Source organism: Rutidosis leptorrhynchoides, chromosome 1 (genome assembly GCF_046630445.1).
Source record: "Rutidosis leptorrhynchoides isolate AG116_Rl617_1_P2 chromosome 1, CSIRO_AGI_Rlap_v1, whole genome shotgun sequence".
Taxonomy (NCBI): Eukaryota; Viridiplantae; Streptophyta; class Magnoliopsida; order Asterales; family Asteraceae; genus Rutidosis; species Rutidosis leptorrhynchoides.
In genome coordinates this window covers 647,637,604-647,652,725 of record NC_092333.1, presented here as the reverse complement: position 1 = coordinate 647,652,725, position 15,122 = coordinate 647,637,604, and the positions used below count along the sequence as shown (strand labels likewise).

General features: G+C 28.2%; 1 protein-coding gene across 1 annotated transcript; it reads left to right on the top strand.

The window, feature by feature from the left end:
- Positions 1–11,989: 11,989 nt before the first annotated feature.
- Positions 11,990–14,127, top strand: LOC139849690 (uncharacterized). The gene is made up of 4 exons (XM_071839323.1): positions 11,990–12,445; positions 12,541–12,793; positions 12,953–13,800; positions 14,095–14,127. The coding sequence occupies exons 1-4, from the start codon at positions 11,990–11,992 to the stop codon at positions 14,125–14,127; spliced, it is 1,590 nt and encodes a 529-aa protein (XP_071695424.1).
- Positions 14,128–15,122: the final 995 nt, after the last annotated feature.

The following is a 15,122-nucleotide window of genomic DNA, read 5'->3' as shown; positions in this document are numbered from 1 at the left end:
AACGAATATGATTATATATGTATGTGTGTATATATATTATAACTTGAAACGTAAACAAAATATTAGATTAAATACTTTATATGATTGTATCTGTTTCAAAATGTTTATCAATGGAATTAGAAGATAAGATCAAATGATTGAATTATCAGATATATTGAATTATGATTACAAGTCTCTATTAAAAGGCCCACGTAGATTTGAGAAATCTTTCCATTTTAACAATATTCAGAAAATGGTAAAGTGATTTATAAATAAGAACAAATTGTCAATCATTGAGAACTAGACAAAGGATAGTGGAAGATTGAATCTCATAAAGACTCGATTGATCTATTTAGTTTCAAACGTACAAAAAAAGTTTTCAGTTTAAAAAGAACTTTATTATTAAAACGTATATAACTTTTATAAATATCTGGAACCACTTTTGACAACTCATTACTTAACTAGTATGATAAAGATAACGATATTTATATTTTATTTTATTAAATATATATAACGATTTAAATTAATATTATATATATTTATACGCGTATTATACGTACATAGTTTTATACTTTTACTATACTTAAACTTTACCTTTACTTTATTTTTACTTTACTTTAACTTTAATAATTCACTTTAATAATTCATACTTTAATAATTCACTTTAATAATTCATACTTTAATAATTCACTTTAATAATTCATACTTTAATAATTCACTTTAATAATTCATACTTTAATAATTCACTTTAATAATTCATACTTTAATAATTCACTTTAATAATTCAAAAATCTATTATAAATAGAATTCAATAGGTTTCATTATTTCATAGAAACTTGAAAATATTTTTCTCTAAACTCTCTCAATCGATTTACATATATATATTTACTCCGTATTATTTCAAGATATTATTAGTATACATAAAATATTACGACGGAGTGCTGTCCGAGTGATTTTGAAATTGTTTTTCGAGTGGGATAGGATTAAGGAAATTATGGGTTATAGCTATGGAGGTGATTGAGTATGGTTCATGGGTATGCTCGTGAGGTCAATATAGTGTTTATCATTTCCGTTGCGTCTACGTACCTTTCCTGCAATATTGAATCTCAATATTGATACGTGAGTACTCATAATTTAACTTTTACATACTAATAGTGTATCCCTGACTAGTGCTCGAGTATTTAGGATTATGCATGCTTGTACTTTTGATATTGCCCTTAGACAGGTTAGGTTGAATCTTGAATTAGTTACACTTGCGGCTGAGATAAGGTATAAGATATGCATGTCCTTGGAAAGCTAGCAAAAAATTAAGAACTTTTCCTTTAGATATCGAATGGTTTCGATGAACGGATTAGAAGTTATAATCAATTGAATTTTTGATATTTTTATTAAAAATGATTATTATTATCGTCGTTTTTATCGTCGTTCTAGTTTTATCTTATTATTATCGTTATTATTATCTTTATCAATAAAAGGGATTTATCATTAAAAATTGTTATTTTTTTTATTATTACTATCGTTAAAGTTATAATTAGTATTATTATTATTATTATCCAATTATTATTATTATTGGTATTATTATTATTATTATTATTATTATTATTATTATTATTATTATCATTATTAATATATATATTATTATTTAAAAAAGGTTATTGTTATTGTTATTATTATTATTATTACTATATTATCATTAAGATAATTATTAGTATTATCGTTAATAATGTTATAGTAACTATCATTATTAATATTAGTGTAATTAAAACAAATATTTGTAACACCTAATTATTTTGATTACTATTATTATCATTATTATGAACACGATATAAAAGACGATTAAAAGCTATTAAACGAAACGATTAGGAAATAATGGGTAAGAGTATCATGATGAAATTAAAATATTATAAGATATTGATTTAGATAAAATTATCGTTCTTATTATTTTTATCATTACTATTATTATTAAAAGTATCGTTAGTATTAAAACTATCATTTTAACAAAAATTATCATTTTAATAGAAATGTCATTGTTACTATAAAATATCATTATTATTATTATTATTATTATTTTAAATAGAATTATTATTTTAAAGATAATATTAAAAATTATCGTAAATATTAAAGTTATCATAATTAGAATTATCGTTTTATCATAATGTCATCTTAGTAATTATAAATATTGATATTTTTATAATAATAATTATTATTACAAAATAATACAACTTTTACTTACTATCATTATAGATATTATTTTATCAAATAAATATGTGATACAAACATATTTTACTACGTGAAATAACTTAATTTAATAATACCTATCATATTATCTTTATGATATTAAATGAACCCTATAAATGTTATTACTTAATATATATAAAAGTATATTTTATTATATAACTTTAATATAAAATTTTATTTATTAATAAATAAATTATATTATTTACTCTAATAAATCTTCTAAAAATATTTAAAAATATAAAACGACGATATTTAAACTATATATTAATCATGTATAGATTTTTGGAAATTATTTTGAGTCAAATTTACTTTTGTTGACTTTTGCATATTAGTCTCGAGCATTAGGATTGTGGTACACTATGACTTGACCTAATTTGTTAGACAAATATTGACCAACACATAAATATATATAATTAATTTAGGTTCGTGAATCCGAGGCCAACATTACACTTGTTCAATGATGTTATATGTATTTTTACTACGAAATACAGTATGGTGAGTTTCATTTGCCTTTTTACCCTTTATATTTTTGGGACTGAGAATACATGCGCTTTTATAAATGTTTGACGAAATAGACACAAGTAATTGAAACTACATTCTATGGTTGAATTATCGAATATGCCCCTTTTTATTAAAGTCTGGTAATCTAAGAATTAGGGAACAGACACCCTAATTGACGCGAATCCTAAAGATAGATCTATTGGGCCTAACAAACCCCATCCAAAGTACCGGATGCTTTAGTACTTCGAAATTTATATCATGTCCGAAGGAGGATCCCGGAATCATAGGGGATATTCTTATATGTATCTAGTTAATGTCGGTTACCAGGTGTTCACCATATGAATGATTATTTTGGTCTCTATGCATGGGACGTATATTTATGAGAACTGGAAATGAAATTCTTGTGGTCTATTAAAATGATGAAAATAAATGATTATGATAAACTAATGAACTCACCAACCTTTTGGTTGACACTTTAAAGCATGTTTATTCTCAGGTGTTAAAGAAATCTTCCGCTGTGCATTTGCTCATTTTAAAGATATTACTTGGAGTCTTTCATATCATATTTCGAAGAACGTTACATTCGAGTCATTGAGTTCATCAAAGATTATTATTAAATCAACTTATAGTTGGATAGTGGATATTATGAAATGGTATGCATGCATGTCAATTTTCGATGTAAAGAAAGATTTTCTTTTAAAAACGAATGCAATGTTTGTAAAATGTATCATATAGAGGTCAAATACCTCGCAATGTAATCAACTATTGTGAATCGTTTATAATGTATATGAACGGGTCCTTTCAATATATATATATATATATATATATATATATATATATATATATATATATATATATATTTATGTAACTGATTTTTATATATCTAATTATATATATCTGTTTATATACATACATAATTCATAAGTTTTGTTAATTAACAAATATATTAATACTATTAATAATATTATTAATAATTAATGATATTAATAATAATAATATTATTGATAAATAGGCTAGTAAAAATATATGATAATTAATAATATAATAATGTTAATTTTAACAAATTTAATTAATAATAATGATAATAAAAATGATAATAATAATTTGTTTCATGATACAAACAATAATACTAGTTATAATAATATTAAAATTATTATTGATAATAACATTAATAGTAATAATAATACAACTTAAACATATCAAATTTTTTATATATATATTTTATATTAAAAGTAATAATATTATTAATACAAATATAAATATTAATATTAACAATAATAACAATAATGAAAGTAATGATACTATTAATATATCAATTATATTCAAATTTGTTATTTAATATAATACCATTTATTATTCATGTAATATTATATTCTATGATGACATTTACTGAATAGTTAATAGTTATATATTTTATATATTTAATAGAAATCATATATAGATTCTTAATAACATATATATATATATATATATATATATATATATATATATATATGTTATTAAGAATCTATATATATATCTATATTTATTTTACTAGTAATTTAATTATTCTAATTATTATTTTTCATTTTTAAAGTGTACTTTATTAAGTCCCAAATATATATACACTTTTAATTATATATATATATATATATATATATATATATATATATATATATATATATATATATATATATATATATATATATATATATATTTACATATTTATTTACACACAATTGTTGGTGAATCGCCGGGAGTAGTTCAAGGTTAAATGTTTTCCCTGTAAACAGTTCAAAGATTGTGAGACTTCACATTACAGACTTTGCTTATAGTGTCAAAAACATTTAAAGATTAAGTCTAAATTTGGTCGGAAATTTCTGGGTCGTCACAGTACCTACCCGTTAAAGAAATTCGTCCCTGAAATTTGATAGAGATCATCATGGCTGACAATATGTATGTTTTCATGATGAAACTGAGTTGTTAAATAGAGTTTTATCACTATTGAATAATATAGATAAAACAATTTGATTACTCGAAGCGTCCGAATGAAGCTATCACTAAATAGTGAAATGAGATAGACAAGTTTCATCATAACTTTCCACTAGTCATGGTTGAATTCCGGAATTCCAGGGATTTAAAGAAAATCTTTGAAATCTTTATAAGATTTGATTCTTCGGTAATTAAGGAAATTAGGATCTCTCTAATTAAATGCAGAAATCTGCCTTGATTTCTTTATCGACTATTTCACTATAAATTAACTTCTTCCATTCCATTATTTTTACCACTCTTATACTCGATTCCCAAATTCAAAAGATTGTGAAAATGCTTAATCCAGTTCTGATTCTTGTCCTTACTATAGCAGCAATCATCCTCCTTTTCCAACTTTCACTGGAGGAATCTGTTTTCTTCTACTTCGCCCTTGGGGTTATAATATTTTTAATTCATCCTTGTCTTTATGTTGCAATAAACATTGATACACACGGTTTGTAATTTATGTGTTGTTATCGGGATTTATATTCTCCCTTATATTTCGGAGCTCTTTGCCTTTTTATTCTCTTCTCGACTCTAAATCAAGTGAAAAATGGTCCAGAAATCGTAGGTATGAAGTTTCGAATGAACATGACTAACGTTCTAAGAGAAAAATTGTAACAGCACGATCTTGATTTGTTAAATTACTAGAATTCAAGAGAAAAGATAGAACTATCAGGAAATTATGTTCTCGATATGTTCAGGGATTAGGTAGAATGTAAGAGTTGTGTAACATGGCACATGATGACGTTATGGTCTGTGAATCATCACGTTCCATTAGAAACTCAACATGACTTACTGTAATATAATCACGTTGATCAAGTGTCATTATATTATACTAACTCATGCTTCAGTTCCCAACACTACTTCAATAACATTCATATTTTAAGTTCGAATTGTTCAGAATTTAAAAACTAAAACAGTTTCCTTTCTGATGTAACACTGATATCGTGAAAAGATAAATGATTTCAGATAAGAATAGTTATGAAAATATCTTCAGAAATATCGAGGATATTTATAATAAAAGATACGATGATATCTTAGAATTTCTAAGATCATAGGATGATGAAGAAGATTTGGCCGTAAGAGTTTAGAGTCAGGAGTAAGGTACTTGTTAATGACTTCAGCAGATACTGAATCATTTGGATTCTTTGAAGATAGGTTTAGTCTTTGTGATTTATTCACAGCCTCCTTCATGGTTTACTTAATCTGTTTTCCAGTTCCAACTTTTCTGAGCTTTGCCAACACACTCATTCTTTATCTTTATACCTTCGACTGTTAAGGTCGTGTACAGTTTTTGTTGCTTCATTCAATTTTTTAAAATTCAGAGAATTGATTCGTAGACTGGGTGCTTTTCAGAATTTTAGAATGGAAGGTTATAATTCTAAGAGATAAATGTTATATGTATACATATAACTGTTGATATAGTAACGCTATGAGATTCAAAATACTGATTGCTAATTCCAGGTAGTTGGTATGGCAATTATTGTTACAAGATGTAAATGAGTACATGACAGAGTTTTAATGAATATAATGATTTTTTGAAAGGTCAAAGATCAATGAAGTTGTTGGTAAGTTTACTGCTAATGTGGCGGAATATAAAAGGTTTCCCCGATAACAATAAAAGAGCACGCATATATATCAGGGTTATAATAAGGTTATTTCGAACGAAAAGTCGAAGTTGACTTGCTGGAGCTGTGACAAAATTGGCTAATTTGGAAAGGGATTGCAAGGTTATTTTCGGTAATAACAACGCCAAAAGAGCTAACACATATACGTGTTAAACGTTTACTCAGGTTCCGAGTGTTTTCAGGTGCATAACTATATGCATCAATCTTTTCTTCCGTAATTGAAGTGCGGTTGGTTCATCCTCTCGATTGAGGTGTTTTCAGGAATCATGAAAGGTTTGAACGCAGTTTGTAATTGTCAAGATACAAATGAGGTTTAAGATGAAATCAAGTGGCAAACTTGAAGAATTGTTTAGTTTCATATGTTATAATCAATATTTTAATTCATTTTAATTGTCCAATGTTAGTAGTCCACAGTTAGTAATTCAATAATTCATATATAGTTTAATATATAATATTCGAATTAATTAATACGTATCGTGACCCATTGTATACATGTCTCAGACTCGATCACAACTCAAAGTGTTTATATTATTTTAGAATCAACCTCAACCCTGTATAGCTAACTCAAGCATTACTGCATATAGAGTGTCTATGGTTATTCCAAATAATATATATAGATGACGTCGATATGATATGTCAAAACCTTGTATATGTGTCCCGATATTTAAAGTGCATAAAATAAATAACAGAAATTAAATAACAATAAATAAAATTGTGAGAATTAAATTGCGATAAAATAAATTGCGATAATTAAAATGTAATAAGGAATTAGCAGTTAGCTAGGAACAGTTAGCTAGAATTTTGTTAGCGTGGATTCTTAACAAAATTTCTCATAGTTAATTTGTTTGTTTCTAACAAATTTTATTTTGTCCAATGTTTTCTTCATTATGCCACTTAATGGATTCTGTTAAGTCAAAATCCAAATATGAAATTGAATGAAAATGGTTATTCTGTGGTGAACGGATTCGTATATCTGTGGATATAAGTAGGATAGTAAATGACTGTTGAACCAGATTCGAAGAATATACAGTGTAACTTATTAAGGTGAAATCTAAATATTCTTCGGGTATTACCTACCCGTTAAAATATTTTCACCATTAACAGTTTGTACAAAAGAATTTTTAATTACAGTCTTTATGAAAATATATATACATATATTTTCTTCAGATGTAATATAGATTTAATGAGTTAATATGATATTAATCTCATTTGATTTTTCGGTTGAAACTAGAATAAATAATCTCTAAAACTTTAGAAATTACATGATCGCCATGTAGAATGAAGATAAAGTAGATAGATCGATACGTAGAACTATGATTATATTCGAGGTACAGAATGAGATGTTGAGGCATGTGATGTTGAAACTTGGGTTGTTGGTGGTACTGGTACTGTTGGTGCCGGTGATGTTGCTGAAGCTGGTACGTTTTGCACCATATTTTCCAAGGCTACAACTCGGGCGCGAAGCTCGTTGACTTCTTCTATTACACTAAAATGATTGGTGGTTCGAACGAGCGGATGAATAAGATCTAGAATGTGAGATAGTATATAATTGTGACAAGATACTCTGGAAATGAGAGATAAAATGGTATTACGAACAGGTTTGCCGATAAATGCTTCAGGTTCTTCACCAAGAGGGGAATGTGTGGGATGGAAAGAATCACCTTCTTCTCCTTTCCATTGATTAAGTCGACTACGAACTCAGCCCCAATTCATCCAGAATTGAAGATGACTAATTGGTTGATCCATTTCATTTACACTGCTTTCGGAGCTTAGGTGAATATCAATGTCGGAATAGCTGTCAGAATCCGAGGAATTTGAACTAGTTGTGAGTTCCATCTTGTACGGTTAGGTAAAGGGTTTTCGATATGAAATGATTTTCGGATATCGGATGATATTCTAACTACACAGAATACTTATATATATAGAGCAAAAGATTTCATAGATTACGGAGAAATTTACGAAATATGTCAGGCAAAGTATACATTAATAGATAAGCTAAAATATGAATTAGCAGATACGCTAAGATATGAATTTTGTCTATCCACTATTCATGCAATCAATGCAGTAAGACGTGTCTAGACTAAGAATGATAAGCAAGTGATTCCCTAAGAATTATAAGCATGTAATTTTCGACACGAAATGATAAGCAAAACTTTTGACATGCAGACACGGTCGAAGTCCAGACCCACTAATGCATCTAAACAACTATCAGTTAGACACACTAATGCAAGACCTGGTTCGCTAAGACCACTGCTCTAATACCACATGAGACAACCCGTCCTAATCCATAAGAACGAATATAATAACATATGATTACATCGCGAGGAATTTGACCTCTATATGATACATTTTACAAACATTGCATTCGTTTTTAAAAGACAAACTTTCTTTACATCGAAAGTTGACGGTATGTATACTATTTCATAATACATCCAACTATAATTCTATCATAGAATGTAGTTTTAAATATTTGTGTCTATTTCGTCAATCATTTATAAAAGCAGTTCATGTATTCTCAGATCAAAAATATAGATTTCAAAGGCATTTAATAAAACAGTTGTAAATCAGTTATAAAGCAACGCATGTATTCTCAGCCCAAAAATGTAATGAGTAAAAAGGGATTCAAATGAACTCACAATACGATATTTTGTAGTAAAAATATTCATACGACGATACTGAACAATGCAGGGTTGGCCTTGGATTCACGAACCTATATCATTTGTATATCTATTAATAAATATAATGGAAATCACATTCATCCATTTATTAATATATATTATTTATATATTTGTAGTTATATAGAATTTATAATACATTCAATTTAAAAGCGTTTACTTATTTTATATCTTAGATTATATGTTATCTATATATTTATTTTGTATATGTTTTTAAAATGATTAATATCTATATGAAATTTTAATATAATTATAGTATACGTAATAAGTATATTTTTATATACAAAATATTTATTTATAAAAAAATGCTAGTTTTGATAATATTGACTCTTTTAATAATAATAATAACTTTAATAATAATGTTAACACTAATAGCGAAAATGATAATGGTAATAATAATAATAGTAGTTATGTTAATAATAATATTACTAATAATTTAAAATAATACAAATTCTAATATTCATGATAATAATAAATTTTTATTACTTTCATAATACTAATAATAACAATAATCATAATCATAATAATGGTAATAATACTAAAATGATAAGGTTATTACTAATAATAATATGATTAATACTTATAATAACGATAATGAATATAATTATAATACTTATACATGTGATAATAATAATAATAATAATAACATTAACAATCATAACAATAATAATAATAATAATAATAACAATAATAATAATAATAATAATAATAATAATAATAATAATAATAATAATAATAATAATAATAATAATAATAATAATAATAATAATAATAAAATTAGAAAACTACCTCAATTGAAATGTATTTAAAAAAAACAGTCCATGCCTGGACTCGAACCCGTGACCACTAGTTAACCCGCAAACACCCAAGACCACTGAACCAATTCATTTTATCTGATTAAAACCCGTTTTAATTAAACTTAAACAGCCTTCTGGTTTCTCTCTCTCTCTTCTTCAACAGATTGTGATCGACTAGGATCAAACCTCTTTAACAGCGAATAAATACTTTGATTTAGGATTTGAATATTAACTGTAACCACTCTAAATTGAATACCTTTATTCACTAGATAAAAATAAAAACAGAAAAGTGATGTTGCAGCCTCACGATGAACATCCTATACTCAAACCTTGATTTTGAAATCCAGACATGTTAAGACGATAATTACAAAATGAAAAGTGTTTTAAATGATTAATAGAATCTTTAGGATTCATGAATTTCAACAGAAACAAACTAAAAATCTTCAATTTGATCTTAGAACACTCGGTTGACTTTTTATTCAAAAACCTTTGACTCCAAAATTCGTACTCAATATGAAAAATTGGCATTTGATACTTTGCAGAAAATTTAAATGAAAGTTTTCTAATAACTTTACATTTATAGATTTTGAAATTTTATTCTCGATCGAGCTATTGATAAAAAGTTACACAAACAGAGGTACCTGCTGTGTTCTTCGTTTTTCTGTTTCAATTTGTTTAGATAAAGGATGTTAAGATTAATGGTATTTGATATCCGATAGTGTAAAGTCGTAATGCACCATTTTAACAACTAATTTGGATTCATTAATAGCAAACGTGATCGACAGATTAAAATCATCCAGTACAGAATAATAATAAAAAAATAAAAGTTGAAACAGACATGTAACGGACTTTGGAATGTTTTAGTTTTAATTTCCACAATTTGAAGCAGTAGTTATCAATCAAATACAGTTTAACAATGTTTTAGAACTGATTTTGGATCTTATAAGTATATATACATATTTTATCTATATTTATATATATGTATATATATGTATATAATCGAATTTATATATCTGATTATGTATTTGTCTTGTATTTATATGTATAATACAGTATTATATAGAATAGCTGTATATGTAATGATATATATATTTATAATCGTATTATATATATATATATATATATATATATATATATATATATATATATATATATATATAACTGATTTTTATATATCTAATTATATATATCTGTTTATATACATACATAATTCAAAAGTTTTGGTAATTAACAAATATATTAATACTATTAATAATATTATTAATAATTAATGATATTAATAATAATAATATTATTGATAAATAGACTAGTAAAAATATATGATAATTAATAATATAATAATGATAATTTTAACAAATTTAATTAATAAAAATGATAATAATAATCTGTTTCATGATACAAACAATAATACTAGTTATAATAATATTAAAATTATTATTGATAATAACATTAATAGTAATAATAATACAACTTAAACATATCAAAAAAATTTATATATATATTTTATATTAAAAGTAATAATATTATTAATACAAATATAAATACTAATATTAACAATAATAACAATAATGAAAGTAATGATACTATTAATATATCAATTATATTCAAATTTTTAATTTAATATAATACCATTTATTATTCATGTAATATTATATTCTATGATGACATTTACTGAATATTTAATAGTTATATATTTTATATATTTAATAGAAATCATATATAGATTCTTAATAACATATATATATATATATATATATATATATATATATATATATATATATATATATATATTTATTTTACTAGTAACTTAATTATTCTAATTATTATTTTTCATTTTTAAAGTGTACTTTATTAAGTCCCAAATATATATACACTTTTAATTATATATATATATATTTACATATTTATTTACATACAATTGTTCGTGAAACGCCGGGAGTAGTTCAAGGTTAAATGTTTTCCCTGTAAACAGTTCAAAGATTTTGAGACTCCACATTATAGACTTTGCTTATCGTGTCGAAAACATTTAAAGATTAAGTCTAAATTTGGTCGGAAATTTCCGGGTCGTCACAATGAAGGTGAAGCATCTGATGTTGTTCGTAGAGAAAGTGCTCAACATTTTTTAGCGGATGCTTTTAGAAGCATTGCGCCTAAGTCAATGCAACATAAGTTTGAGCAACCGAATTTCTTGCAAGATATGATCGCCAAATTCTGCGCGGAGAATACTGATACTCGCACAAAAAAGGTGACTGAAATCACCACTACTGCAGACAAGTTTGTCCAGCATATTTCTGATTATCCAATTGTTGCACCGCCTATTGTGCCAGCAACATTGGGAGTTTACTCAGGGTTGACTGACCCCTTGGATTTTTTGCAGCGATTTGAAGGTGTGGTAAGCACCTATAATTGGGATGAACCGGTTGCGTGTAGGGTATTTCCTATGGTTTTGCAAGGATCCGCCAGGGAGTGGTTTCATATCCTACAAGCTCGCAGTATTATTGGCTTCATTGATCTTCGTGATAAATTTTTGCTGCACTTTCAGAATCTCTTACCGCATAAGAAGACACATATAGAATGTCATGATATTAAGCAGGGCAACAAGGAAACTTTGAACGCATTACTTACGCGATACATTTATGAATACCAAAAGATACCAAGTTTGAATAAGGATCAAAAAATCTCTGGTTTTTGCATGCTATTAATTCGCAGCGACATCCAACGCTTGTGCGAAGACTGCGAAGAGATGTCTCGCCAACTTTTGCTAAGGTCCAACAAGAAACATATGATTATCTCAGAGGTGGAGAAGATTGTACTATAACCCCTGCATGTGGGTGGGGTAAAGACAAAAGTTGGCGGCATGACAATGATTCTTTTCATGATGGAAATGGTGAAAATTACCGCGGTTCTGGATATCCGCTGCGAAATGGCTGCGGTGGTTACCCGCGAAACGATAGATATCAAGGTCAAAATGATAACCATGGATATGGTCGTCGGGATCGCTATTCTACGTGAAAATGGAATAATGAATCTTTCAATATCATTCAGATGCTAACAAAAATGCCTAAGGAAATTTTGTTACAAGAAAGGGTTGCTAAGTCTTTTCCTGATCCGCAACCTTTAGGGGAGAATAGCAGGCGAGATAGGTCAAAGTTTTGTGTTTTCCATGATGATTACGGTCATGACACCAATCGTTGTAGAGATTTGGCGAAACTGATCACGGAGGCATATGAGCAAGGCAAGCTGGACCATTTAATTACGCAGGGTGCTGCAAGTACTGCGAATGTGATTATCATGCCTGCAGAAACCAATGCTCTGCAAGTGCCAAATGTAGCTGAGCGAAAAGCTCCCGCGGTAAAAAATCTTGGGGTGAAAATGGTAAGTAAGAAAGAAAATCAGCGCGGAATTCAGGTCATTAATATGGTAGAAGTGCAAGGCGAAATGTCGGTACTTCAAATAGCTGAACAAATTGTAAGCTGGAAATGTCCTTCTATTACTTTTCCTCCTGCAAGTCTGACTGCGGATGTTGACAAACCAGTAGTGGTTTCATGCCGCATTGCGAACACCGGCATTGTAATTATGAAGGTACATGTTGACACTGGTAGCAGTGTAGATGTTATGTTTGAACAATGTTTTAGCAAATTGCCTGCAAATATTCAAGCTTTGGTAAAACCTACTGCGGCTTCACTTGCTGGATTTTCAGGAGAGTCAACTTGGCATATAGGTCAGTTGGAGTTGCAAATTGAGCTGGTTGATGATTGTGATGAGTTGCTAAGGCGCCAAGCTTCGTTGAATCTTTACATAATACAAAATCAGTCGCGATTCAATATGATTCTTGGGCGCACTGTTTTGCGCATGTTTGGCGCAATTCCTTATATTATACATGGCATGGTTAAATTTTCTGCTAATAAGGGAATTGGCACGCTAATTTATGCGAAAGAAGAGCCAATTTGTGCTATGATTATAGCAAGAGTAAGTATAGGCGTTGAGGGGCATTCAGTCCACTCTGAATAGTGCGAATATTTGTAATGGAAAGCTTGTGATAGAATACTTAGTCAAGTTTGATCAATGATTGATCTGCTATTTTTATTTTCTGAAATTTGTATTACGGAAAATTACTGAATAAAACAAAGTTAGTTTCAGTGTTAGTGGTTGTTTCTATACAAAGCGAAAACACTGCGTGTGGTCACGCGTAGTGATTATTTTGCAGAATACAATTACTTAATTTTCATGACACTGAATTAATGTTTGTGTAAATGTAATTAGGGCTTCGCAGATATTTCAAACAAAATGGCATGATTTTCGCTAAACACGGCCTGCACAATGTTATAATAATACGAATGTGCATTGCGAAATTGTATGTTTAAAACCAAGTGATGAAATTGCCCACTTGTGTTAAGTAGCGAATGTTGCGAAAGGATAAAATTTCCTGAATGTTTGATCTTGCCAACACTTATATGCATCGCAATGCAAAAAATTGCCTAAGGATCGATTTATCGGACTTAGAAGATTCATAATGAATAGAAGATTGTTTCGCATAAGTACGCGTTTGTTATGTGCACAATAGCGAATGTGGAAATTGCAAAGGGAAAGTATGAATTATGAATATATGATAAAGTAAAGCGCTATATAAATAAGACAAGTTGCAACTGTGGAACATAACCATTTTATTAATAAACACGCTATGCAAGTGCGCGAAATTACAAAAAACGCAATCTATAAATTGCGGGATTACAATTTACAACCTACTTAAGATGTTTTAAAGCTCGAGCGCTTTAATATCTTCAAACGTAACGCCCTCGCCTTGGCTAAGCTCTACTAAAGCTGGTATGGTGACTTTCTCAACCCCCTTCTTCGCTGCAGCTAGTGCTTCGCGGGCATCATCGGTTGCACATATCTCATTTGCCATATCCGAGGGAAGTGGTTGGGAAAGATCGCCAAGTTTTCAAAGCAAGTCATACCACTCGCAACGAGTAACGAGTTTGGATGCCTGGGCGTATGCTCGAAACTTCTCAGTTACTGGTTTTGAATCCATGATTTTGTCGCCAAGCTCGGGAAGGTATTTGATGAGTTGAGCGAATTGTTCCTCAGCATTTTCCGCTCTCTTTTTGAGTTTGACATTTTCTTCCGCAGCCTTTTTGAGTTGAGCCTCAAGTTTCTGCGCTTTTCTTTGTTGAGCGTTAGCGACTTTAAGCTGCTTTTCATACTCATCGGATATCTCGTTGAAACACTCAACGTTGTCGATGGCCAGGCAAATTGCGTTATAGCAATTATGGAGTCGCTGTCTTTCGGCT